This window comes from Embiotoca jacksoni, unplaced genomic scaffold (assembly GCF_022577435.1).
Source record: "Embiotoca jacksoni isolate LCO1_2020_lvr unplaced genomic scaffold, fEmbJac1.0.p SCAF_3, whole genome shotgun sequence".
Taxonomy (NCBI): domain Eukaryota; kingdom Metazoa; phylum Chordata; class Actinopteri; family Embiotocidae; genus Embiotoca; species Embiotoca jacksoni.
In genome coordinates, this window is record NW_027185381.1 from 13,954,390 (window position 1) to 13,981,432 (window position 27,043).

The following is a 27,043-nucleotide window of genomic DNA, read 5'->3' on the forward strand; positions in this document are numbered from 1 at the left end:
CAGCAAGTTATTTCTCGGCTCTTGTCACAGAGCCCCACATATTGATCTGCCAGCGTACCTGCTGCACGTACGTAGCCTACGCTGCGTCTTCGGATACAGCCCTGACTGTTTGCTGTTATTTCCCTCACTTTCGCTGAAAGCCCTCGGGCAGAGCCATGAGGTCCTTCACGGCGTTGCTCGTTCCCCTCGTCCTCTGTGTCGGATTTATCGGATGCAAACCCTCGTCGTCCTGTCCGAGCGGACAGTTTATGCTGAAGAACCAGTGTGTCCTGTGTCATCCCACCTGCTCGGAGTGCGGCGGACATGAGCTGTTTGAATGCACAACCTGTGGAGTTTGTGAGTACGAGTTCCTATATTCGTCGGGTACTTTCTACACAGCGACAATATTGATGTTGGTTTTTTTCTTCAAAAGAATAAAGGCGAATTATAGGCTATGTTTTAACATCTTACCCCTCTTGTTATAAAACAAAATAAAAAAAATAAATAGTGTAGTTTCTGCAGAGACAAAAAAAAATTAGGTTTGGCCATCATTTGACAAAGAATTTTTTTTTTTTTTTTCCTCAAAACTGCTGAATGAAAGTTGCAAGTATGGACACTAAAATTGCTTGCCAGGCTATCTAATTACTCTGTTTTTTTGCAGTTTGGCCCGACAAATGCCAGATTGCAACAAAGCCATGTCACAGACTCATTAATCCAACAAAGAGGGAATTATTTTTTTTCAAGGCAGCCCTATTTAATGGTTACCAAAGCTGTTTTACAAAGGCTTTTTGTATTGGGCAAGGAGCATTCATCTCTGGTTTACCATTTACTCTTGTTAAACAGCCAAAGACTGGCTGTAGAACTTGTTGATTTTTCTGTTATAGGGGCACCTTTGAAATAGGTAAGAAATGAAGGTGTGATCATTTTTCTCTCTCTCTCTCGTTTTCACAGTGTAATCTGATCATGTCAGAATGGGGCCTTTGTTAATGTGTGTGTGTGTATGTGTGTGTGTGTGTGTGTGTGTGTGTGTGTGTGTGTGGTGTGTGTGGTGGTGGTGGTGGTGGGGGCGGCTTATCCCCTTGGGGTGAAAGTATTGCTGCTGCAGTTCACTGGGTTTAACCTGCAAGTCTCTCTCTCTCTTTTTCCTTCACGCATCCCTCCATGAATAAATGCATCTTAAAATCGTGTGGCCTAATTGTTTTTACACACTACTTTAGTGTACATTGCTATATGTTTTTTTTATGTGGCTTTGTGGTTTGTCGTCATATGCCATACTTCCCTGTGTGTGCTGTGGTTCAGTCGTTGGGAGGTGGAAGAAAGGCAGCAGTAGCAGCAGCAGCAGCAGCAGCAGCAGCTTGCGGTCCTTCTCCTCCCTGTCTCGCACATCTTCTGTGCAGTGCTGAGCAGATGAGACAATGCTGTAACTCGGCCGCTTCCAGAGATGCCTCAGGTGCCACAGCTCGGCTAGGCTAGTGGCAGGTGGCACCGTATTAATGATTAGGGCCAACACAAGACTTTGTCTCTGCCCGCAGCTCTGATTGTCTGCCTTTGATTGTCCTTGTTTACATTATTGGAGCATCACCAGTCAGGAGGTGATCTCACACTGCAATCTGTTATTTGCAGCCAATATGCTTTGCTGCAGCCATCAGTTAATGATCATGTTTGTGACTTTAACATCTACCTGTTGCCTCTATTTTCAGTTTTTATTAACTATAATTTGTATGTGTAATGAAATGCAGAGTTTTTCAATAGTTACCCATGTTTCATTTGGTAAGCCTCCATTCCATGTTAGATAATGTCTTTACTTCTGTATTTGTCATGAGAAGCTTATTGATTTTCATTTTCCGATTATCGCTAGCAGTATCTTCATCAGAGGTGAAAATACAGGCTTTTTGGTAACAAGTCCTCTGTGTCCTCCTCAGATGAAGATGGACAGGAACGTTTCCTTTACCAAGGTCGCTGTCGGACGCACTGCCCCCGGGGACTCTATCCTGACAGGGGTCACTATGCCTGCCTGCCCTGCATAGCCAATTGTGAACTATGCACAGATGGCAACATATGTGCCAAATGTCGGGAGCACTACAAGCTCCAGAACGGGGTCTGCCAAACAGTGCTGTGTAACATAGGTAAATGTAAAGCAGAGTTTTCTGAGTGGGCTGTAACTTAAAGAGGACGACATCCATAATGCTGGCTTTCTGTGTTTCAGGGCAGGTGCAGGACCCTGATACAGGAGAGTGCATTGACTGTGAAATGGGTTGCAAAACATGCTCCACAGGTAAACATGCCTTCTGTATCAGGCCCACAGCACCATGCTGTTGTGTCCCCACTGTAATGAGAATCAGTGATGTATAGTAAAACCCTGATGATAATGGTGCACAATGCAGTTTGCTTCTCCCGATGAATTCTAATTAATCACCTTTTCTCCTTTGTACCCAGAAGGCCGTGAGATCTGCAACAGCTGTGTTGAAGGTTACTTTCTGTGAGTTTTTTTTTTTGTTTTGTTGCTTTGTTATTATTATATCCTCTTTTCTTGTTTCCCTCATTTTCTCTTAGACAATCAAATGCAACTCTTCCTAGATTTAATACAAAGGCTGCAACTAATGACTATTTTCATTATCAATTAATCTGTTAATTTTTTTTCTATATTAATTGACCAATTTTGAAAATGTAAAAAAAAAGAAGTCCAAGTTTAGACATTTAAATGTTTTTTTTGTTTGTTTGTTTTCAGTTTTTTTATTTTTTTATTTTTTTAGATAACAGTTTAAATTCAAAGCTATTCAGTTTGCAATCACAGAAGAGTGAGAAAATCAGCAAATATTCATAATTGAAACATTGAATTTACATAATTTGTTGAATGTTTGCTGAGAAACTTTACTTAAACCATCAACATGTTTGCAGATTAATCTTTTAATTGTTTTAGCTAATGCATTAAACATTTTCTCAATTCTCTTTTTGACATAAAGGAGATATAATTTTGCATGGTGCTATGATTTATTCATACTTTTTTTTCTGCAGTTTTAAATTATGGACATTAAACATGCTGCCAAGAAATAATTAACCTCAAAATGACATTGTTGTTTTTACCTTCATTGACTTTGCCTTGGTAGATAAAGAGTTGGGTAAATCAACATGCAGTACGATGGCTAAAAAGCCACATCATTCCATGAATTGTTCAGCAGAATTTGCTCAGTTATTCTTCATGCCACAAGAAATGTATCCTGGATTTCTGTTTACACCAGCTTATCACTTGGACTCAGTGTGTTACAGAGGTTATAGAGCCAGAACAGACCTGCAATTGTGTACACCCCACCCCCCCTCCCTCCTCCTGCCTGAGTTTAGGCCTCCTGTGATTCAGGTTACCTTCCATTGCGAGTCGCACACTGTTACCCGAGCCTTGGTTTGAGCTCAGAGGAGACTTAACAGAGTGTGTTTTTATGTTATGTGTAAGAAGGAGTGGAGAAGAGAGAACAAGAGAATGCATATAAGTTGAAAGCATAGCCAGTAGCAGCTGTGAATATATAGGGCACATCATCTTGACCTCACTGGCTGCTCATGTGAATCACAGCAGAGAAGGGTTGAAGGAAAACGCACCACTTCACTGCACGCACCTCCTTTGACCGCTGTTAAATAGGAGCACTGAGACACTCAGTCTTCTTCTGTGCATCTACTTGTGTGACTTCTACTTTAACAGTAATGGTTGTAGAGATTTGAAACGACAGGCCATCTCAGTAATTTCTGTTCTTAATACTTCTACTGTGTGCGGCAAACACTGATGAAATAAATGTAATATAGCACAGGTTGATCTATAACTGGAGGAAGAGTCTCACGGTGATAGATTTTGACAGTTCCTAGCATGTCAAGAAATTGCACTATTAGAGGTTTTGCTATTGTTGATGAAAAATGTTAAAGTTGGACAACTTTGGCGAGCAGCCAATGTCACTCTTGCATAAAACACTCCCCCACTGGAAGGAATGACACCATGATGGATGCTTGGTATTTACCTTCCTCCCCAAGGAACCAAGCTAAACCAAAAAAAAATTGCTGTGATTCATCCTCAGTATCCTTTAATCCATTCTTTAGTCCAAGCTTTCTTAACTTTAGAGACTACCTACAGTTTATGTTCACCTTGTTCCTAACTAATTCATGGAGTGAAAGACCTAAACAAAAGTTGCATTGGAAATGCAAATGCGTTCTCCTGACAGTCTAATATTTGCACAGAGGGATTCTTAAACATCCTGCAGATTCTTAAGTAGACTACTATTTTCTGGCTCGAGACAGGGCCTGGTCTGCACCAGCTGCTATTGTGAGTGAGTTGATGGATGCAGTGTGGCGCCTCCAGCTGTTCCTCCTCAAACAACCACCACATTTTAGCACCAAATCCACGGCAACGCAGTAGGAAGTGCAGTTTGGGATGTCAGTGGTCAGATTCTCTCACATAGGAAGGTGTCAGAGTAAACATCAGTGAATGTTACACAACAAGTTAGCAGCTTAATGCTTTTTGGCCTGTTTCATTCCGTGTTTAAAGTGGGACCTATTCTCGCTTTAATGCTTTACGTGTAACATCTTTGCAACTCATGTCTCAACTGTTTTAGGCAATTTTTTAGGTCAGCTGTCTCATATTTAATAACTCAGTTAAGCCCCGAAGGACAGATGGGATAGGTTAATGACAGAAATCACCCCATAGCTCTGGGCTACAAATAAAACACCAATTAAATGTCTGCCTCAAGAAGAGAATAGAACCACCATAAGCTTGAAGAAAGGCACCCTATGTTATATTTTCCTCTCTGTTTGCCGTCCTTACTGTTGTTTGACTGAATGCACCTTTTGGCAGAGGAGTCCATTGAAGTCAACAATACAGCTGCAGGTGTGCTGTGGACTGACACAGTGCATGTTGGGATTGCCTCTTGCATGTGGTGTGCTTTGTATTTGCCCTGGTTTCACTTCATGTAGCCTCAGCCTCAGCCATGTGGGCAGAAGTTGCCTGCAGCAATCACCACCCTCCTTCACTTTAAAGCTTTGAACATGCCATTAAATCACAATAGTTTTCATCAGCTTTTTGATATTTTAGAAGTTTTGTTATGCACGTTTGCGTTACGAAAACAAAAGTTTGCTTTACGAATAGCTTCCTTTTGTTTAAATGGCTGTGACAGCGGGTTTAAGTCAAGTAGTGACTGACCTGTTACACATACACAGGCCAAGCCAAGTTCTAGACAAATGGTTTGCTAATTACAATGGCTTATAGATCCATAACATAAATTAATATTTTGAATGGTATTTGATTTTAGTTTTTGAATTCATCTTTCCTTACAGTTTCAGACACCAGTGTCGCAGACACTGCCCCCAGAGCACCTACGAGGACCGGGGCAGGGGTGTCTGTCTCTCCTGCCCAGCTCCATGTGAAGACTGCAGGAGTAACACACAGTGCCTTGCCTGCCAGCCTGGTTACTTCCTCAACGGTACCAGTAGAAAAGAATAATCATTTCTGTATATGTTTTGTTTTCCACCAAAGGATTCAGATGTCCATTTTTTCCTACGCAGTAGAAGAGTTTGTTAAATGTACTCTTCAATCAGTGTGTTGCTGAGAGTTAGCAGTCATTCTTGCTGAAGACAAATCATCATTTGGATTGCAAATGATGTTTGTCAGCAAATCTGTAAGGTAAGATATGCAAATGTAGGGTTTATGCAAACAAGGAATTAGGATGGGGTTGTTGTTCTCTGTAGGAATCTGAAAGAAAAGCTTTTCGATTGTAAATAAAAACCTGATAGTAACGATAAATATTCGCAAGCGCACTGCCAGTCTATTATGTTAACATGTACATATTTATGGAAATGTGATTGTACGTTGTGTCAGATTGGATCCATCATAGGTAGTCAGCCTCTACCTTCAGTCCATTTTCTAAAGATCTAGGTCATTGTTTCGTGCCCGGACAGTCAGATGGAATTTGGAGGGGGAGCGGTCCTGAATGGTTGGACAGAAGAGAAGGATTTAAAACAGTTGAGGAGTAAATTAAGAAATGAGCAGATCGTTTTTGAAACTATATCGGAGCCATTTAAAAACAACTAAAGATTGTGTTTTACAAATTAAAACAAATCTAGTGTTGGTGTGTCTGTTGGTGAATATTTCAGTAACAGCTAGTTATCAGACTATTCCTGCAAAAATAGCCTGACTTTTAGTAAAACTTTTCTACATGAATACAGGATAAATAGATATCATCAACTGAATAGTCTCTGTTGGTTTTTCAGGGATGCTATTGTTAATACAATTGAAGTTTTGTAATGGAAAGTAATGTGATAATAATGAAAATGACATTTCCTCTCTGTACCTCTCTGCCATGTCAGGAGGTGATTGTATGAAACGGTGTCCACAGCAGACCTTCACTGACTCCAGTGGGTGGCGCTGCCAGCCTTGTCACAGCTCGTGCCAGACGTGCCACGGACCTCGTTTAACAGACTGTGACCTTTGTCTTGGTGGTAATCTTGCTCTACATGGACAGTGCCCTCAGGTTAACTGCCCACTGGGACAGTACTTTGATGGTAAGTGGAATGATAAAGCCTAATTTTAGTGGCTAATCCTGGTTTAAAAAAAACAAAAAAAAGTATGAGTTTTTAGAGTTCGGTAAATGTAGCTGGTGATTTCCTGTAATACAGTAAAACCAAGTGAGCAAAAGACAGAATAGCATATTAGTTGATTCATAACATGACGCTTGACTGATTCCCTGAAGGAAGTAATTGTTTTTCTACTGCGGGTGACTGCTGAGGTCAATACACTGTCCCAGAAATTCAGAGGGACATTTTAACAAGGTGAATGCTTGCTGCTGAGCCTTGAGCTTGAACCCTGCTGAAGGACCTCCAGGTTGAAGGACAGCTTAACGGCGCCTCTGCCTCAAGCATCTGGCTCTTTAACTGCTTTCCCTTTGGTTTTTGTGTCAACAGCACTGGGAGACATTACTTTATTGTTGTCAATCATGCAGTTTATCAAGCTGATCATTTACATTTCTGTCTAATCAGTTTTATTATTTACATTCTTGTGCGGATCAGTCCGTCAGACATTTTCTAAATGACCTACTGCTGACTGGTTTGAGTGAAATTCTTTAGGCCTTTTTGATTTGAATCTCAAAGCACTGTGTTGCATTGCAAGAATTATTAAGTTGTGAATTTGCAGTTCAGTGTATTTACAACAGCTTTATCCATAGACAGGATCGAACATAAATTATTTAATTATAGTGTCCTCTGTCTACTTCAAGTCAGCAGTCGGGTTTTATACTCACTGAACACACAATGCAGCCTGCAATACACTCTCTCATTGTTGACCAATCAATGACATCAAGCCCTTATTATGGCTCATTTTGAATCATATGTGCCTATGAAACATATTGTTACTTGTTACGTTTCCCTCTGCTGGTTGATATCAGTGAAACAGATTCTGTACTATGTGTATTTTAATTTCAGAGAAATATGGTGAATGTCACACATGTGATGCATCCTGTAAGACCTGCTTTGGCCCACAGGCACTGGATTGTTCTTATTGTTTCAAAGGTACAACTATTTACTGTGTTCGTCATTACCAAGAAAATCTAAACATAATCCCAATTTTTTTTTTGTGTATTGTGAGTGTGCATTTGTGTCTTTCAGAACATTTCCTGGATCAGGACAGTTCTTGTGTAGTGCAGTGTCCATCCGGTTCCTACGCAAACGCTGCTACTCAGTTGTGTGAGGACTGCTCACCAAACTGTGAGGCCTGTGTGGATACCAGCAATAACTGCATCAGCTGTTCCAAAGGCAGCTATAAACTTTTCCTCCACCAGGGGCGGTGTTGGTCGAATTGCCCGGAGTAAGCAGTTGGATAAACTAAGCGGAAGGATGAATAAAATGCTTTGTAATGATTATGTGTTCTGTTTTGCTGTTTTTCCCTCCTCATGTCTCATCAATTGTCTCCTCACTTTACTTTCAGAGGTTTCTTTGAGACAGCGCAGGGGTCATGTGAAGCCTGTGATAGCTCCTGTCTGACATGTGATGAGATCAAGTCCCAGTGTCTGTCCTGTGCTGATGGCCACTACTTGGAGAGTGGTATGTGTAGACTCAACTGTTCTCTGCGGTCATACCCTGCAGATGACGGTACCTGCAGACGCTGTCCTCCCCACTGTGACGTTTGCTCGGACGACAGGACCTGTTTCAGTGAGTTAGCTTTTAGAGGGAAAATGTTCCAAACTGCAAGGCATTGTAGCACATCCTGAAATATCCCATTTGTGTCACAATCTTTCCACCCCTCCTGCATTTCAGGATGCAGTTTTCTCTACTTGATGCTAAATGGTGTGTGTAAGGCCAGTTGTCCTATGGGCTATTATGAGGACATGGAAGAGGGCCGCTGTGGTCAGTGCCACCCTACCTGTGGCAGCTGTTCAGGGCCTTTGGTAGATGACTGTGAGACCTGTTCAACTTTCAGCCCCAAGCTCTACAAAGGTGCCTGCTTCAAAGACTGCCCCACTGGTACTTATTACGAAACTACAGCTACAGAATGTCAAGGTTAGTAGGGGTGGGCAATATGCCCCTGAAATGATGTCACAATATGGGTGTTTCTGTGATAAAGATATTTTTGAGGATGTGAAAAAATATGGTGTTATTAATTGCAAATACGTACAACTGCAACTAAATAAATGGTATAATTTAATATGTCAGCACACACGCAACAAAAACTAACATAATTTTGTGTGTTTTTTTGTACATCTGGTGTTTTTGTAACTCAAACCCCTTTCATAGTTCTGAAGTCACTCCTCTTTTTGGAAATAACTCTTCCACCAAAAAGCTGCTTTCAGCTGTGCTTGTAACTAAATGTAACTTACGTTATACCTTTACATTATGGTACACCTTATTGAGCCGATATTCAAACAGCATTGAATGTGTTGGGCAACATTATTTTCTGACGGTCACTTCTCATAACACAGAAAAATAGTACAAAAAGAAAAGAACAGGATTATTACCCTGGTTAAGGGTTGGAAATCAAACAAAAAAATTTAACAAAATATATTGCAGAAAGAAAATGCTTGTTTGCTTACTATGCAGAAATTCCTTGTGGCAATAGCATCAGTCTCCATATAGTAATGTGTACTTTAAATTATAATCTAAAACATGGTGGCAATCACAGCCAATTTTGTAAATATAGAGATACAACGTTCCAATGACGAAAATCTGACTTGTTTGATTGCATGCAGAGTGCCACCAAACCTGTATGAGCTGCAGTGGCCCAGACCCAAACCAGTGCACCCAGTGTGAGAGGGGACTCGTGTTGGATCCAAACACCTTATTGTGTGGCGTGACAGGCGACACGGACTGCCCACCGAGGACCTACATGCACGACGACCAGTTCACCTGCATAGGTTGCCACCGGCACTGTTACTCTTGCGAGGGACCGGGCAACAATGAGTGCCAGACCTGTGCCGTCCCTAAATACCTTCATAGTAAGCATTTTCTACGACAGTTACAACTTTATTTTCACTTATACAACAGTTTCATATAATTGAACAACATCTGGATAGATTGATGATAGCATTATGGGGCTAAATTTACATGTGATGAACAGAAGCACAAGTTTTTCGGTCAAAAGAATGTTGGACTCGTCAAGTCCCAACAAACTATCTGGGAAAAACAGTGAAGAAGAATAAAGAGGTAAAAAGTACAACGTAAAACAAGCAAACTAGCAGTTGAGTTGAGACGGAAACTGTTTGTTTGCTATTTCCCAGACAGCACCTGTGTGAGTGAGTGTCCAGCTGGTACATACACCACAAGGCAGGAAGCTGATGGAAAGGAGCTGGGATTTTGTTTGCCTTGTGACCACGTCTGTTCCACCTGCACCGGGGCATCGCCTAGAGATTGCCTCACTTGTTCTCCAGGATATCTGCGTCTGCTTCAGCTCTGTGTCACCCATTGTCCCACGGGGTACAAAGCTTAAAGCTTCATCATAGTCTCGCAAATGTTTACTTTGTGGTCCTTTGAATTTTTGTGTCCCACTGATCCAATATTCTCAGAGCAGACTTAATTTGGAAAAGAACCAAAGCCAGAATGTAATCTGGTTTCTCCATAATTTCTGCAGCAGTGAAGTAACTTCTTCAAAATTGTTATTATTTCTGCCAAACAGGTTGTGTTTTCAACCTCTTGTAAAGATTTTGGTGAGGATTTTTTTTTATTTTTTTATTGTTGACTGATAATTACCATTTTTAACTTTAAACTTAGCACTTCCTGATGAATCTGAAATTATAGCTGCAATAATCATATGTCTGTGTACCTGTCTGGCTTGGTTATATTGATAATTTCCTTAATTCTTCAGGTATTACAGAGAGGGCTCCCACTGTCAGAAATGTCACCAGTCCTGTGAGCTATGTACGGGACCGGGCCCAGAGTCCTGCAGGGTCTGTCCACCTCCTCTCCTAGAGCTGAAAGGCACCAAGCTGTGTGTTGAGCGTTGCCCACACCGCTTCTATCAGATCAATGACATCTGCAAACAATGCCACACCAGTTGTCAGACCTGCACAGGTACAGATGAAGGGCCTATGAATTACAGCTGATTTCTTAGTCATTTTGTTTTATTGTGCAGCTCAACATTTTGTCATGTTCTTTTCCGTGTGTCAATATTGGACATTCACTTTTCATTTGTGTAAGATGTCAGACTGTGTGTATGTTTGTGTTTGCAGACGCCTCGCCTCAGGGATGCATTACATGCGACTGGGGCAGCACTCTAAAGGACGAAGTCTGCTATCCGCGTTGTGAAGAGGGGCAATACTTTTCTGAAAAGGTGCACTATGATTTATGTACCATATGGCTTTATGCACTGTATATCATAATAATAATGTAAAGGAAAATGTGAAGTGTTTCACTCCTAATTTCATTTTATACAAATACAAAACAGTTATTCCTCAGTAATTCAGTGCACTACTATAAATATTATTATTTATTATCATTTTAAATTTATTTTGAGTGATATATTCATATATCCATGTGATACAGCTGATAGTCACTGCATACATTTCTAATTCATTTTTAAATAAATAACAAGAAATGTGACAGCATTTTACATTTCTGTATTTTAGTTGTTTTGTAGGTTTTTGTACTGCTCTGAAGTTGGTTAGTGTTGGAAAAATTACTCAGAGGCTTGGTTCAAAATCAAACATATTGGACATTTATTCTTGCAAGAAGGAGCAAATACATGCACCCTCAAAGAGAGGTGTCCAGCATTGCTCCCCCCAGCAGTGCTCTACCTCACTCCTCCGTAGGGCAGCTTTTATACAGTGTGACAAACAGTTGACAGTCACCCCCATTCCCTTTGTATCTGCTTTCGTATGGTAATACAGAGTTGGTTGTAGGTCACAAGATAAGGACACAGCGGAGTCGTCAATTAGATGCGGAAAGTAAAACAAAAAGGAATCACTTGCAAATAAGAGAGAAAACAGAAGAAACTTTTCGGAGCCTGCTTGACAAGAGACTTTCCGGAACCACAATGCAAATAAGAGAGAGAAAACAAAATATACTTTTTGGCACCTGCTTGACAAGAAACTTCCTGGAGCCACAATGCAAACAAGAGGAAGAGACAAATCTTTTTTTTCCATCAGTTAGGTTCAGCTAAAATGATGTGGTGGCACCTACTTTGTGCACCAATCAGGATTTGCCAGTTTGTGATGTTGTTTGCTTGTGTTTGCTGTCAGTCAAATTTATTCAAAGCGCACAGTTGTGATTAACTAAATAATTTTTTATCTTCATACAAAAGTTGTTAAACAGCTGAACTGAATAAAAACTAAAGGAATAAATATTCATGTTTAACTGAGCAATCAAACTTTTAGTTTGAAAGTCCTTCCCGAGGTTAAACTAATGACACATACTTACAAAAACTCAGAAAAAAAAACACCTTTGCTTCTCTGTTTATTTACCCAGTATAATTATGTGTGCAACTGTTTAATTGTAGGAAACCTGTGAGCCTTGCGACAGCTCGTGTCGGCACTGTACCGGCCCCAGACCTGACCAGTGTCTGACTTGTCACCGCGACTCTGCTCTTCATGCAGTGGAGAACCGTTGTGCCCGCTGCTGTCAGCCCGGAGGGAATTCCACTAACTGCTGTGTTTGTGACAGCCGCTCAGGTGGAGATGCTGCTATGTATGTTAGCAAAATAGGATTGTTTGGATGCAACAACCTACTAAACACATTTGGTTTGTTCTAGCACTGTGTGTGGAGGCCCCACAGCCCAAGTCGGCGGGCGGCCAGGAAACAGACGTGAACATGTCCTCCAGAGCTCTGAAGCACACCTCGGCTGCCCTGCCTATTGCCCTGCTACTGGCAGTTGGGCTGGCTCTTGTCGTGTTTGCCTTGGTCAAGGCCCATGCCAGGAAGAGGTTTTGCTGGAACCAGAGCTATGAGAGACTGAGTGGCAGCGCCAGCACGAACATGCCCCACGGTGTGCCTGAGCCAGACAGTGGAGATGAGGTGGACGTGGTGTACACCAGTAGAGGTGGGTCTGTATATCGTCGTTACAGCTTCCTCCATGAGGAGAACACAGATGCAGACCAGGAAGTGGACGAGAACACGTGTCTCAGTAATTCTTAGATGTATCCAAACCAGAGCGTACAGTAACTGAGGAACGTATTGTGGATGCTCAGTATCATGACTGACAGATGAATTCAAAGTAGCTCAGTTAATGTTTAGAGGTGAATGTAGTGGTGCTTTGGTATGTTTCTTTTTGAGTCCAGGTGTATATTTTGTTGTACAAAGTGCCTGTATCTGTATAATGCACAATCTTAGATAAGTAAGTAAAGACTGAAAAACAAAACCATTAGGATAAATGTATGCATATTTTTTTTTTTTTTTTTTAACTTTAGATTAAAGAGGTATTTGAAACAATGAACTGGTAATATGAAATCTGGACGATTTGTTGTAAAGAAAATGTAGAAATATTAACAAAATAAAATTTCAAAATGTATGCCCTCAGTACACCTTGAAACCTGGCTGCCTTATAACTTCTATTGTGAGAACATTTTCTGGTCTGATTTCACACTACAGTACCATAGATGCGTTTCTATGCATTATTTCATTTTATTTAAGCTTTTGGTCTGGCTGTCTAGTATTAAAAGGTTACTCTGTCAACTACATCCCAACATCTCAGGCCTACATTCCTCAGACCATAATTAAAACTTAATTAAACGCTGGCACATTTTGGCCTCTGACCAGCATTAGCCCAGCATTTTAAGGATGCCCTCCTCTTTGTCTATAGAAGAGTTCCTAACTTGTGCAGTAAAATGGAGCGGTGGTTTTCCTGCATACTTAAGTATCAAACAGCACTGATGTTGACAGATCCATCACGCTTTACAAATAGTCAGATCATATAAGAAACACTAGAAGTGGTTTCATAAGAAATTCCTCCCACACCTTAGTTTAACACACCTCTTGACTTCGTATGCCTTCCATTATTAAGTGAAGTAGCTCTGCCTCTCCCCATTTGCTCAAACTGTAACCTGCAGTGAAGACAAGGTTACTACCTGTGCTGTATTCACGTTGAGGAAATGGCTATTAGAAGGTTCATGAAGCACCGGAAGTTGCTGCGGACTCTCTCTCTCATCCTTGTGGGCATGTTCCTTTTTGTTGTTCTCTGGGACACCGGCTCTAACAGGCAGGCGTTGCCTCATCTCAAAATACCACAGCAGTTCTCTACTGACCTGCCTGGCTGCTCGGCTATCATCAGTGGAGACATAGGAGACAAGAAAAGGGAATTAGAAGCGCTTCTGACATCCAGGAAAAGGCTAAACATTTTTTCTGTGGACTTCTACCTTAATGCCACAAAGGACTGCCCGGCTTACTTTGAAAAGAGACGATTCATTACAGTGCCTCTCAGTGAAGAGGAGGGTAATTTCCCCATTGCGTACTCCATGGTGATCCATGAGAAGATTGAAATGTTTGAGCGACTTCTGCGAGCTGTTTACGCTCCTCAGAACATCTACTGTGTACACGTGGACCAGAAATCCTCCACAGATTTTCAGAGAGCAGTGGAAGCAATTGTTTCATGCTTTCCCAACGTGTTTGTAGCCAGTAAATTAGAAAGAGTGGTGTATGCCTCATGGTCCCGAGTACAGGCAGATCTGAATTGCATGGAAGATCTGCTGAACTCGGACGTACACTGGAAGTACCTACTGAATACGTGTGGGACAGACTTCCCCATCAAAACCAACAGAGAGATGGTAAAGGCACTGAAGGCCCTCAACGGGAGGAACAGCTTGGAGTCTGAAGCCACCATTAACTATAAGAAGGTCCGCTGGCAGTATCATCACAATGTCACGGACACTGTCATACTGACGAATGAGAGGAAAAGTCCCCCGCCCATCAGCAGTCCGTTGTTCTCAGGAAACGCCTACTTCGTGGTCACAAGAGCCTTTGTGAAACATGTGATGCAGGACAGAGAGGTTCAGAAGTTTCTGGAGTGGGAGAAGGACACGTACAGCCCTGACGAGCACTTGTGGGCCACTCTGCAGAGGATGCCCTCTGTTCCTGGATCAGTGCCTGCTAACATCAAGTATGATGTGTCAGACATGCAGGCCCTTGCCCGTGTGGTGAAGTGGAGCGAATTAGCCGGAGATGTGAAAAGCGGGGCTCCGTACAACCCGTGCACTGGTGCTTACAGAAGAGGAGTTTGTGTGTACGGAGCCGGGGACCTCCAGTGGCTCCTGACACAACACCACCTCTTTGCCAACAAGTTTGACCCCGAGGTCGATGATATTGCCATCAGGTGTATCGAGTCAGTTCTGCGTTTCAAAGCTTTAGGCCATGACCCACTTTTACCACAGCAACAGTAAAGCTTGTAACGATTAAAAAAAAATTCAAAGTGTCATTTGTCAATTAATACTTCAAATTTAGAAGAGTTAAATATCATGGGCACCATATCACTTTATTGTCAAAATATTAAGGATTTTCAAGGGAAATGTATCAAAATATGTTTTAAATATTGTCTTGTAATGGCATTTCTGAAGAAATCTTGTGGCTGTTGATATTTTCAGGATATTGTTAGACTTCAAGTAATTTTTGTGCTTTTAGCATTTTTACTATGGTTGTCAAGATGTTATATATTGTTATACAATTCATCGTATTGCACGCCTTTATGATTTGAATAAAATCTGTATTCGTGGTGCCATCTAGTGGAGTCTAAGTGGAAGGTTCTACAAAACAACAAAAACACTCAGCTGGGAGTTTATCGATTTACACCCAGCTGAAACTAATGCAGTCTGATACAGTTCTGAAATAAATCCTACTACAATGAAGTTTATAATGTTAAATATTTGTTGAAACTTAGATGTTGATGTCTTCATTTTGGAATATGTAGCCTGTGACCTGTGAATTGCCTTAAACAGGTGTTTCTCTATTGTTTTGTCCAAAATGCAGTTAAATCAACACCGCTATAAAAATTAAAACCTTCTTTAAAGGTTAAACGTATTTGCAGGGCTGCTGTACTAGAGTGCATTACTTCTAGCTAGGTGTGCCTAATATATTCATTACCTTGTAGTAATGTGGTAATAATTATAAACATTTTGCAAAACATACTCGGTCACGCTTTAGTTTTAGTGCTGCCATATGTTTACCTGTATTGCCCGTCACTGCACAACTGCCACTAAATGGAATATAAAGAACAAATCAATGGTATGGATCCATGGCCTTACTGGAAGCAAATAATGATAAGAGCTGCATCTTTGATTCAGATTGTTGGTCCCTCAAATGTTCACCCTCCACAAGTCACAGGGAACATTCAGGTGAAGGGGCAAAAAATAAAATTTTATTTTCCCCAGGCAGGATTTTAATCGAGAACATCAGCAGTGAACAGTGAAAAAGGTGCCGTCAGAACTTGTTCTATGAAATGCCACTCGACGGGTCAAAGACCTAAAATTCAGTCTAAAATCAGATCAACCATAAAAATATATTAATTTCTCTCCATTGACACCTTTTGAATATAAATATATATATTTAAATGTAATAAAGCAGAACATGCATCAACCACCTGTAACAGAGTGCCTTAAATAAAGTGTAGATACAACAGTAGAGGAAACACCAATAAGCTAAGTTTGACATGGTATACAGGAGTAAATAAAAAGGATTAAAAACACAAAATGATGAAGATTGAGCTGCTTGACACAGAAATACAGCAAAGAGTTCCACAATATAACAGGCAGCATATTTTCAAAAAGGCACTTTCTTGATGCAGAGAAGTCTCCAGTCACGTTGGCCAATAACCCAAACATATACGAGTGGCTGCAGCTCTAAACATTCTTCATCGCTCTCCTCCACATCTTTCAGTGCCAGCAGGGTCACTCCGGAACAGCAACCGCCGCCACCTCTGCTTTGCCGTGCATATCCTGGTCAATTCTGCAGACAGACGTAATGGTGATCAGACATCTGTGTGACTAGGGTGTCCTCTGTCAGTGCTGGGATCACCGATTAAAGTGTCCGGTTACTACACAGCTCACAAACACACATTTTTGCAAGGTCACCTCATGAAATTGTGATCAATACCGTCACAAAGGAAGTTCTTCACGTGACAAGAATATTTCTGTAGATAACAGTTTTTGGTAGCATTACTATACAACTTGACAAAAACATAATCCATTCTTACAGCAAATATATACTTTACAGCAAGTTCTTAAGATAAAAATGTAATATTTTTTTTACTACCTTTATTTTATATTCTGTAATGTATTGCTTTGCCCTGTACGTGCCGCCGTAATGACAAAATTTGCCCTTGCGGGATAAAATAAATGATCTATCTATCTGTTTGTTTATCCATCTCAGTCTGTCGGTCGATCGATCCGTCTGTCTGTTATATTTATTGCAGAAGACTAAAGTCTGTTATCTTCAGTCTGCTTTCATTACCTGCAGCACACCGTTCGGTTTGCAGTAATAAGTGTAGAATAACACTGTAAGAAAGATATCGACGCGTGAGGCTTTAGTACATTTGCCTAGCCAGCGTGTCATTAAACGCACTCATGCACCGAAAAACAGAAGTACAGCTAACTGTGAGATAGTTTAATACCCTGCAAAAAGAAAACACATTATACTGAATTTCGTTTCGAACCCTTTGAGTTCTCTAAAACGGCACGATTGTTGTACTTTTCTAAATGTTCTGAAATCCCTCAACACGTCTGCAAATTAATCACCTCAGCAACTGAACACTCAATACTTATCTGTAATGAGCAGAATATTTCTGTGTGCAGTGAGTAAGCCTGACAAAGATCTCTGGTAATTACCAGACCGCAGGGAGTGGGTATGCAGTGAGTCATGCAAAGAGCTGTGAGAGTGGACAAGCCGGGTGTTCAGTGAGAGCCAGTTACCAAGGAGGACCATGTGAGGACATGGCTACAGTGCAACCGCACACGCCACGGTGACTAAGACGCGCTACTTCCTTGTAGTTTCACACCGTTCAGTCGTACAAACATGAACAAACTTACCAAATGTCTACCGCATCAAATCCTAAACCTGTTTTTTTTTTTTTTTTTAACAAGAAACATGCAAGTAAGCGCAACTTGGGGAGGAAAACATGTTGATTATGGCCAGGAGGTAACAGGATATCATGCCTCTAACTTTCACATCAAAAAGAAATGATGCAATCCAAATCTCAAAACTATTCTAAGTTGTTTTTGACACAACTTAATAAGTCCTGGTGACAGCTAGTGTAATAGTGAGAAAAAGAGTATCCTCTCAAGTAAAGTCAGAAGGTATAAGAAATACATGGTGCTTTAAACAATGTACAGATAGCAAACATTACTTCAAGGTAATAAAGAACGGATTTAATATGGACTGGCTTCGTGATGAACTTCACAGCATTGGCTCAGAAAAGGAATTTAGTTGGTTAAACAATCACCAAGCCATCTACTTTTGGAAAGCAAACAGCTACAGTCTGTTTATTAGGGACGTAAATCCTAAATCTGTTAAGAGCGGGATGTAGAACATTGGGGAGGAAAACATGTTGATTATGGCCAGGAGGTAACAGGATATCATCCAACTACAAAAACTCTGAAGAGAATTAGGTGTCTTGGTGTATTTCTGACAGCCAACTGATCATTTCATTGTTAGTTTTAGCAAATGCAGAAGATGCGGAGACCGACCCTAGGTGAAAGTGCATATACCTTTTATGGGTTTTCCCATTTTTTTCGTCGTCAAACCTTGAGAAGGGGCAGGGAAAGGGGGTTAAGAAGAGGAACATACACAGCCAACAGCATCCACACTTCCAAAAGAGCACAACATTTGACTTTTTACTGAGTAACTATTTTTGCTGCCGATTTAAATGCTGTGATGATACGAGATCCGCCACACGTTGAGCCACGTAAAGGAAGAAGACAGAAAAAGAAAACTTCCCAGAATGAGCTGCACAGTTCTGTTTATAGTAAAAATCAAGAATGTAGCATCTTGCCTACATTTTCCACAGGACAAACAGGATGCTTTAGCACCACTGATAATCAAAAGGCGATCAACCCAAATTGGTACTGTATGTGCATCAAAGATGATCAGTTACGGCAGTTTATGTCAAATAGCCAGCCACATGAAAAAAAAAAAGAAAAAAAAAGGACAATTTTCACAGATTATGTAAACATATTCAGCCCCATATTTGGTGATGATGATGAAATCTATTAACACGATCGAGTCAAAGGAGGCATATACTTATGTTGTCACGGTTTGTTTATTTACTAATTCAAGTGAGTTGCCATCACTAGATCCATGTCATGGAAAGAGAGCCCTCAACCTGGGAACCACGCTGGTATGTAGACAAAATGTGAACGCCTGCTTAAGTGTTCAAATTAAGCAGTACCCCTTCACTGAAGTATAAGTCTGAGCAGAGGGCCTCAACCAAAATTCTGTTATGGCCTTTCTTTTTATTACCTTGCAGGCATCCTAATATACGTTTTAAAAAAAAGTATGAAAAGTGCTGATGTGTCAGCATACTTACTGTTTGATACAATCTGGTATGGACACATACTCCATTGGAACCAGCTCAGCGAGGTCTATCAAGCTGTAGACGTACTTGATTTTCTGACTAAATTTGGAGCTGTGAAAAAGAAGCAGATGTCAGAATCGGAAGATTTCCCCCAAAAATCTCTTTATTTCATTATTCTAATGACTTTAAACATGGCAGTTACCTTATGAAAGGTTTTGTGAGGGCCAGCAGGGTGCGAATAAACCAAGAGGGGTGTACAATTATCAAAGACTTTAAGTTCTTTCGTAGCCTGATCAAAAAGAGAGAGGACATGTGTCAACATTGAATCGCAGCACCAACATGATGATGCTGTTTGATTTGAGATTAAGCAGATTTAGGAGTGGGTTCGCCCAGAGCGGATGAAGCAAAGGCTTCAACGGCTGTAAAAACTACCTTGCAATCTGTGATCACTGACCTCCTATCAATCTGCTGATAACACTTTCTGAGCCAGCCGACAGTCGGCATCCTTTTCCGAGAGGTTGCCCCGTTTAAATACACAATCATATAGTTCTCAGCGACCAAAAGCTCCAGCGTGCCAATGACGTACCTGCAACAGGGACATCACATTAGAGATGGCTCTAAAACGAGTCCTCAACGGCCCAAAGGAATTCAAATAAACACTCACTTGAATAAATTGTCCATGATGTATCTGTAATTTGGCTGATTGCTCTCAGGCATAAAACACACAGCAAACACGATAATGGCATTCAAACCGTCTCCATAGTAACCTGCAGTGAAAGACGAAAACATAAAAAAAAATCAACGTTTCAATGTCGTTATTTTACTTCTTATTTGGAATATGTATAAATATGTAACACGCGCTGTTCGTCCTCCAAGTCAGAGAGAACAAAGACTCTTAAAACTGCTGCCGCTATGTGTGTGCGCCCACGTCACAAAGTTATGCCGCTGACCTCCATGGCTGATAACTCTCTTGTAAGGTTCGATGGCCTTCATGTCCACTCTGTGTTCCTGGTCTCCGATGCGAAACACTCTCCAGCGTCGACCCTCCTCCCTCTCCTCCAGGGCCGAATACTCCTGGACCGACTCCACACCTTTCTCTAGTAGCTCTGTGGTTTTCGGCTTAGGAAGATCATCTGAAGGAGAAGAGGCACTTTAAACAGACATCTTAAATATTTTAACCCTCGGATGTGATCAGATCTATTTAGATGAAGTAACATTTTCAGAGCGCTCAATTATTCATGTTTGACATTTTCAATCATATGCATTGGACATTTTTTTTTTTCTTCGATCTATATCTTGATGGCATGCTTTTTCTCCAAATCAACACCAACAATCACATCTCCCATTTACTTTTTTTTTCTAGGAAGAAAATCAACACCTTTCTATGAAAAAAAAAAAAACCCCGGCTGTTGTACCATACTGCATTTGCCTGTGACGTCACAGTACAACAACAAAAATTTGGAAAAACAAAATAAAATACACAACTCCCATTCACAGCAACAAACTGCTGCCGAATTACCTCAGGATCTCCTTGCATCCTTTGCAGGATGTGAATCTGCATGATGTGCAGAACGTCAAGTTCCGCATACAGTATGACGCAGACATCAAGCAAAGTGTTGAAATGATCATGAGTATCAAGCATGCAACAGGCAGATTCGAAAATAATTAAATAGTGCTACCAGATCACACCAACACACTTGTGAGAATTTTTCAGGGAGCAGCCCATTTCCAAAGAATATATATATATAATACTTTGCATACCACTAACATAAATAAAACCTGTTACTATTATGCGTTTCTTTTTCAGGACAATATATGATCCCCATATATAGATCTATACTAAATAGTTAATATATTGATCAGAATTTATGAAATTATCTCACAAATTAACAATTTAAAATGACATAAAATAGGATTGAAGTGTCAAAATGCCAAATGTAAAGTGTCTCCAATTGAAGACAAAATAATGGACTAATGTATTTCCACTTTTCCAAACTGTATGTAAAACAATTTCTAAAAAGTAATTTCCCTGCAGGGATCAATGAAGTTCTCTGATTCTGATATTCACTTATTGTTCAGATTCTTGTGGTTTGATTTTTTTTTTTTAAATATTACACATTCATAGCTGCAGCAGTATAGTGCCAATTTTAACTTTTTCTTAACTTACAAGCTGCTATCGTTTTCTCAAAAATTCAAAAATTTGAAAGAAAAGCAAAAAAAATTACATAAGCAAAAAAATGATGATGAAAATAAAGGATATGAAGAAATTAATGAATTGTTTGAACAACTGAAGACATGATCTGGACAACAGGGGCTGATTGAAAAATATCAAGGCTGTCCGAGAGACCTTACCACAAGGAAGAGAGAAACCTGTTGCTGGCCTGCAGCCTGTTTCCAGGCAGAGAATGGAAACAATTCTTCCAAGTGAAAAAGAGGAAGGCAGCATTGTGGAAAAACAAAAACAATAAAGCACATTTTAACCACACTTCAAGCAGTCACCCGTGGAGACAAACCTGCACAATCAAGGAAAGAAAATGGCAGTGAAGGCAACCACCAGGAAATAAAAGACCAGCCTGCGTCTGTCGTCCAAGCCGGCCATTAAACCCAAGGACAAATATTGTCATAGATGACCAACATGGACGCCAGCTGGGTCCCATTTGAAAGTTTCTCCTCCACATCATCATCTAAACATTCATGTTTACATCTTCCGCTTTAACAGGACAAACTGAAACAAACAAGGTGGAAAGTACTAAAGTTAAAATGTTGTCGTTGTCTTCCCGTGGCAGGATTCCCTTACCTTCCCATTCAAACTCATTGCTGTTGTCAGAGGGCGTGTCGATGTCATCGAGGTCCAGCTCTGTACTTTCGTCCAGCTCGTCGGAGAGAAGGGAACCTTCACTGCGGTCAAGTGTAAGACTGATGTCGGGAGCTGCAAGTTTTTTCTTCACCTTCTTGCAGTGGTTCAACGTATAACCTAGGGTAGATGCCAAATCATTAGACTGTGCGTAAGAACAATTTAAGGATAGATGCAGATATTAACAAGTCACTGACAATAGAGCAATTGCATGCAGTGAATAGACGTCTGTTTTAAGACTCTGTGGACAGAATCCAGAGGGCTTGTTTGTGCACAAATACATTCTGAAGTTTAGTCTAATCTAACAGTGTCACTTTCAACGGGTCTTTTAGTATGGAATTCCCTCGTCTTGTTAGCATTATTCCTTCGCAGCTTGGCAAAGAAAACATTGGCTTAGAGGATTTTGAACTAAGCCCGCCTTCAAAATACCCTTTGAATTTGTCCAACTCCGACTGCTGAAGACCGAGGTAACAATTTCATCTTGAGCAAGAACGAACAGGAGGGATTCTAGCAACCAATAACTCTCTTAACTTACACAAGGGCATGTGAGTTTTTAAGATCAACCTTAAAAACGTGAACTTGCTCTTTGAAATTTCCAACGCACTGCGTGCTATTATGTTTTCATTACCAGCGTCTCCCGCTTCAGACGTTCCGGCGAAAAGCTCATCTTCAAGCTCCTCTTCTTCTGGGAGGGGCCTGATATTCAAACAAAAGTTAATCTTGGCTTCAGTAGATCACTGGTTTGTGCAACTTCAAAAAACAAAAAACAAAACACATGATACAAAGCTATGAAGCATGAACCACACGCGATTGACAAAATACCGTGGGAAGTCCTCATCCTGCCACTCCTCCTTTAGTTCAACTCCTTCCATTCTTAGGCGGGCTTCTGTTGTTGCGACTGACTCTCTGCGCTCTAGGCTGGAAAAGAAAACACAAAAAGGTTGTGCAATTTTGTCAGGTTAATGGTGTCTAATTGCTAAAAAAAAAAAAAAAAAAAAAAAAAAAGGGCCCTCTTGTACTGCAGATGTATTAAGATCAGGAGCAGAGCGAGCAGAGATAATCTGTGAAATCCAAACATATAATTGGTTATTCTTCAGCAATGACTCGTGCAATCCTCAAAGGATCATTGGGGGGGCGGGTGGGAGGGTATTTAAGATCGATTGATCTGCTGAGAGTCAAAGGGATGTTTTGTTCTAAGGTTAACACATGAGCAACTAAAGCCTTCACCGCACTCTCTGAAAACAAGGGTGGGAATATGTATGTCTTGAAAACTAGATTTCACTGATAAAAAAAAAAAGCTGATTTCATTTGAAAGGATGGGTTGAATAGAGAAGGGTTAATGAAATCGTATTCTTAGCTTTCTGAATTGTATCATCGATACGGTATGTGATCTACAGATGTTGGAGGTACACTACACCTTCCCTCTGGTAGACCGACAGCGGCTACTACTGACAGTTTCCCTGAGCCTTTACGAGTTGCTAAAACAACGTTTTATATTTCACGCTTAAAATATAAGACGACGCGAACTAATTATTGTAAACGGATTCGAAACTAGATTTGGATTCTTTATTTACAGATACAGGACAGATCAGGGAATACGTGCCACGTAGTGCCAAATTGTTCGGATGAATTGGCTAATCAGTTCAGCGACCGTATTTTCATCAGAGTCATGTAAGCTTTCTCTAAAATATCTGATTTTTAACTATCACAGCAATCCTTAAAAAAAAAAAAAAAAAAAGTGACATGTCCTTAACGTTTTTCTTTTTCTTTTACAACGAATCAAATATGTTGACATGAAAAGGAAAGAAAAAAACCGCGACGCCTTTGTTACGCAGCTATTGGACGGATGGTGTGCGTGTCGCACCTTTACGATACAAATGTTCAAGAATCTCCTCAAGAGTTTCAGCTTGCAACCGGCCACATAAGCAGATCACTGGGCTTCTTGAAAAGCTTACAGGCCTCGCGTGAAGGGCTTAGTTTACAAACCATAAGACCGCACACTAATGCTGATCATGGCATCTGTATCTTTGCTGCACAGAGCTCCCTTTGACGCACTAATCATATACACGACCGCGTATGCGCTCCCAGACACCGAAGAACCCAGGGCATTTGGAACTCAACATTTCATAGCGGTTCAGTTTAGCCGTCTGCTGGTGAATGTCGCTAATCTCCACGTTACACTTCCAACTACTCCAGGAATTTGGTTTCCTGAAAGTGACCCACTGCAGTCGATGTGGCTGCATAGAAATTACCGTAGAAGTCAAAGTGAAACGGTGAATGACAGTTTGAAAACGGCAACGGCACTACGCTCGATGGGGATCTGAATCAAGATACGGATCAACGGTTTGACGATGGCGACACTTCTCATCGAAGGCTTCCTTCGTATTCTACCCTAATATGCGTAAAGAAATGTCAACACAAAGTTTAATATGCGTAAAGATGTTAGCCGAACGACTTGACCAAAATGTTGAATGAGTGATTGAGTTTTCTTCGTAATGCTTTCATCAATATTAATGGGCGTCATATTTTCTGAACAATTCTGTGGTGTGATTCTCTTCTTCATCGACACCTCGTCTTTGCTGTCTTCACATTGTGATCGTGAAAAGCGTTGGGATCCATAATCCTGCTGAATTACAATCTGGTTCCTTTTTGCAGCAGCACAGCGCAGTCTGGTTATATATCTGCGACCAGAGTTTCGAGTTCTCCTGGCGTGGTCCCATTTATGACAGTTTATGATACACAAATGTGCCTCTGATGGATAGCAAGCGGTCCAAAAAAAAAAAAAGTACAACAATTCATGGTACCACCTCCTCCTTTTTACAGCGGCTATTTCCATAAAGGAATATTTCAAATAATGGTTTCTGCCCATCTTGCAACTACGGTGTTGTGCACAAACATGTAATGAGTGGTCAAATATCTGATGCAATATATGTGATGTTGCTCTGCTGTTTGCATACGTTGTGGAGAAAATGACAGGTATACCTGTGCATCATCAGGAAATGCATTTCTGAAGGTCATTGTTTGCAGTTTGCGATTGCATCGTGCCAAAGAAGAGTCAGTTAGCAATGTGGTAAATGTTGACGTCCTAATCTGGGACGCCGGATTGCATTATAACGCACTATGATTCTGCTGTTTTGTCCGCGGTAGGACGCAATAACACGAGCTTACATCGGTATTCCTCCATGATATTCAGGAAACAAATGTCCTGCCAGCCTCAGTCTAACTGTGCACTTTTACTTTACTTCCTTTCCGGGCCAGGCCACAAACAGGAGACTGCCGGAAGAATTGAAAAGGATACGGTCCTCGCCTATTGGTAATGCCTTGCGTATAGGTTCAGCGTTAAATGAAGAAACACGTCTCGCCAGGTTATACGTTATAAAAGCGAGCGCGGTGTCCCATTTACCACGTAGTTGATGCGATTTGGGTCTGCGCAGTGAAGGAACATTTAGCACTGCTTATTGGCCCAAGAATGGCCTTTGTCAGGTAACTCACAAACCCAGCACACTGATAAACACGAGGACGCCCGAACCAGACAGTCATCAGGTACTGAGCTTTACTTAAACGTGTACGAGGTGCCAACGTGTAGGCCGAGCAGCAAACCCGAACAAAATACACACCTTCCGGTGAATCCAGACTGCGAGCGCGACGGGGAGAAGCTCGCCGGGGTAGAGCTTCTTTCTCCCGGCTGTTTCTGCGCATCGTCGTCGGGAGTTTTCCTTTCCTGTGGCGCATCTCCCGTTTTGGTTAGACCGTCTTGAAACGCCTCTTCGCCATTTTCCACCGCGGAAGCGGCGCTGTTTAGCAATCGGTTCGCTTCGTTGTCGCCGCCGCCGCCTTCTCCCGACACCCCGGAGGACGAGGGACAAGAAGCCTGTCCGCTTCCCTCGCCAGTCTTCCTGGGTGTGACGCAATCCGGGCTGCTGTTGTTCAAATTCATATCACTTACACCCCGCAGCACCGCTTCACTCTCCAACACATCCGATGCCATGAGTTTCTCCTGCCGCCCCCCCCCCCCTCCCGGGCGCTAGAGCCGTGTCCAAAGAGTCCGACCGGGAAAAAAAAAGTTTGAACACCGGTCGGATAATAATCCCAAATCTAACTCGCACAACTTCTTGAGGAGTTTTTTTTTTTTTTTTTTTTGGAGGCGGGGGGGGGGGGGGACCGGCGCTCGTACAGCTCAGCCAAGAGACTTGGCTGCTAACAGCCGGCTGCGCCAACTAACAAGCACATCTCATTCACCGAATAGCGTCAAATGTCACACGGAGTAGCGCGGATAGTCACCTTTTTTTTTTTCTTCCAAATGCGTCACGGTGTGAACTCGGGGAGTCAAAAAAACAAAACAAACCGGTGCTAGCTTTGCATGAGCGGCGATCCTACTTTATCGGTTCCCTTCCTTCCTGCAGCGGGACGTAACAAGTCACGCTTAGTTTTTTTTTTTTTTTTTTTTTTTGGGAGGTGGGGGGGGGGGGGAGGCTACAGTTAGCTACCCAGTACTAGTAGCCAAAAGCCATAATATAAACCCTGCTGTCTCCTACGACGCCGAGTTTGTGGCGTTCGTTCCGCGGATCCCACGTGAAAGTAGAAATTCACGAACCGCTTGTTTTAACTCCTCGACTTTTCCCGACGTCGATCTCAGCGACGTTAACGGAGGAAAAGGTTTGCTGTTCGCTAACAACGCCGAGCGAGCCCGGAGACCTGCGTCGTTCCTCGGCCACCTCGTGGTTCCTCGGCGCGCTGCAAGCGCGCTGCGGACGCACCGGGTCCGTTTCCTGCAGATCCTTCAATGTGGACTTTCTTCATTCCGTCTCTCAAAGCAAAAAAAAAAAAAAAAAATAATAATAATAATAATAATTTAAAAAAAGCTCACTAAAAGCACGCTTGGTGCGAAATTCATTGCTGTTTCGGTGCATGGTTTCAACATTTAGCCTAACTATTATTTCACTGCCCCCACGGTGCTTTGCGGAATATTGTGTCTAGAATATGACTGCTTGAAAAGTTGATTACGTGTCAGCTCCAACTGCGGATGGAAATATGGCATATACTCTTTTTTTTTTAATATATATATATATATATATATATACGGTGTATGTATAAAGATACTTTTGTTATAGGTTTAATATGAGACTAATGTTTCTGGCTGATCTGTGGGAAATAAGCCAACTCCTGAAAGTTATTATTTATTTATTTTTTTTCCTTCCGTGGACCGTCTGGTGTCACTTGCCTCAGCAGCAAGTTTCACTGCCCTCTGCTGATAGAGCAAAAATAGT

General features: G+C 41.4%; 3 protein-coding genes across 5 annotated transcripts; 2 read left to right on the plus strand and 1 right to left on the minus strand.

Annotated features, from left to right (window-relative positions):
* The first annotated feature begins 131 nt into the window (after nucleotides 1–131).
* LOC138205920 (proprotein convertase subtilisin/kexin type 5) lies at nucleotides 132–12,948 on the plus strand. 2 transcript variants are annotated; one of them, XM_069162285.1, is made up of 16 exons: nucleotides 132–336; nucleotides 1,902–2,105; nucleotides 2,186–2,254; nucleotides 2,416–2,458; nucleotides 5,290–5,435; nucleotides 6,319–6,513; nucleotides 7,429–7,515; nucleotides 7,612–7,810; nucleotides 7,931–8,154; nucleotides 8,260–8,502; nucleotides 9,189–9,434; nucleotides 9,717–9,912; nucleotides 10,301–10,506; nucleotides 10,665–10,765; nucleotides 11,930–12,101; nucleotides 12,182–12,948. In XM_069162285.1, the coding sequence occupies exons 1-16, from the start codon at nucleotides 156–158 to the stop codon at nucleotides 12,562–12,564; spliced, it is 2,895 nt and encodes a 964-aa protein (XP_069018386.1). In that variant the 5' UTR covers nucleotides 132–155; the 3' UTR covers nucleotides 12,565–12,948. The 2 variants fall into 2 exon arrangements, with proteins under 2 accessions (XP_069018386.1, XP_069018387.1); XM_069162286.1 differs by having other exon boundaries at nucleotides 2,419–2,458.
* A 306-nt stretch (nucleotides 12,949–13,254) lies between these two features.
* gcnt3 (glucosaminyl (N-acetyl) transferase 3, mucin type) lies at nucleotides 13,255–15,125 on the plus strand. The gene has a single exon (XM_069162290.1). It carries the CDS (start codon nucleotides 13,518–13,520, stop codon nucleotides 14,799–14,801), a length of 1,284 nt encoding a protein of 427 aa, XP_069018391.1. The 5' UTR covers nucleotides 13,255–13,517; the 3' UTR covers nucleotides 14,802–15,125.
* A 625-nt stretch (nucleotides 15,126–15,750) lies between these two features.
* On the minus strand, nucleotides 15,751–26,499 carry bnip2 (BCL2 interacting protein 2). 2 transcript variants are annotated; one of them, XM_069162287.1, is made up of 11 exons: nucleotides 25,394–26,499; nucleotides 22,599–22,694; nucleotides 22,405–22,472; nucleotides 21,720–21,896; nucleotides 19,873–20,055; nucleotides 19,587–19,689; nucleotides 19,377–19,508; nucleotides 19,125–19,211; nucleotides 18,935–19,033; nucleotides 18,117–18,152; nucleotides 15,751–16,359 (listed from the first exon to the last, which is right to left on the minus strand). In XM_069162287.1, exons 1-11 carry the CDS (start codon nucleotides 25,762–25,764, stop codon nucleotides 16,302–16,304), a joined length of 1,410 nt encoding a protein of 469 aa, XP_069018388.1. In that variant the 5' UTR covers nucleotides 25,765–26,499; the 3' UTR covers nucleotides 15,751–16,301. The 2 variants fall into 2 exon arrangements, with proteins under 2 accessions (XP_069018388.1, XP_069018389.1); XM_069162288.1 differs by lacking the exon at nucleotides 18,117–18,152 and having other exon boundaries at nucleotides 25,394–26,498.
* Between the last annotated feature and the right edge of the window lie 544 nt (nucleotides 26,500–27,043).

What these genes read in the sequence shown, in the direction of transcription:
- bnip2 (XM_069162287.1), bottom strand. Translation starts at nt 25,764, where the DNA reads ATGGCATCGGATGTGTTGGAGAGTGAAGCGGTGCTGCGGGGTGTAAGT. An exon ending in CAATGAGTTTGAATGGGAAG is followed by an intron (nt 20,056 to 21,719) that starts GTAAGGGAATCC and finishes CTTCTCCTTCAG; the next exon opens with ATGATCTTCCTAAGCCGAAA. An exon ending in ATCATGGACAATTTATTCAA is followed by an intron (nt 19,509 to 19,586) that starts GTGAGTGTTTAT and finishes TCCCTGTTGCAG; the next exon opens with GTACGTCATTGGCACGCTGG.
- LOC138205920 (XM_069162285.1), top strand. Translation starts at nt 156, where the DNA reads ATGAGGTCCTTCACGGCGTTGCTCGTTCCCCTCGTCCTCTGTGTCGGA. An exon ending in ATGCACAACCTGTGGAGTTT is followed by an intron (nt 337 to 1,901) that starts GTGAGTACGAGT and finishes TGTCCTCCTCAG; the next exon opens with ATGAAGATGGACAGGAACGT. An exon ending in TTGCAAAACATGCTCCACAG is followed by an intron (nt 2,255 to 2,415) that starts GTAAACATGCCT and finishes CTTTGTACCCAG; the next exon opens with AAGGCCGTGAGATCTGCAAC.
- gcnt3 (XM_069162290.1), top strand. Translation starts at nt 13,518, where the DNA reads ATGGCTATTAGAAGGTTCATGAAGCACCGGAAGTTGCTGCGGACTCTC.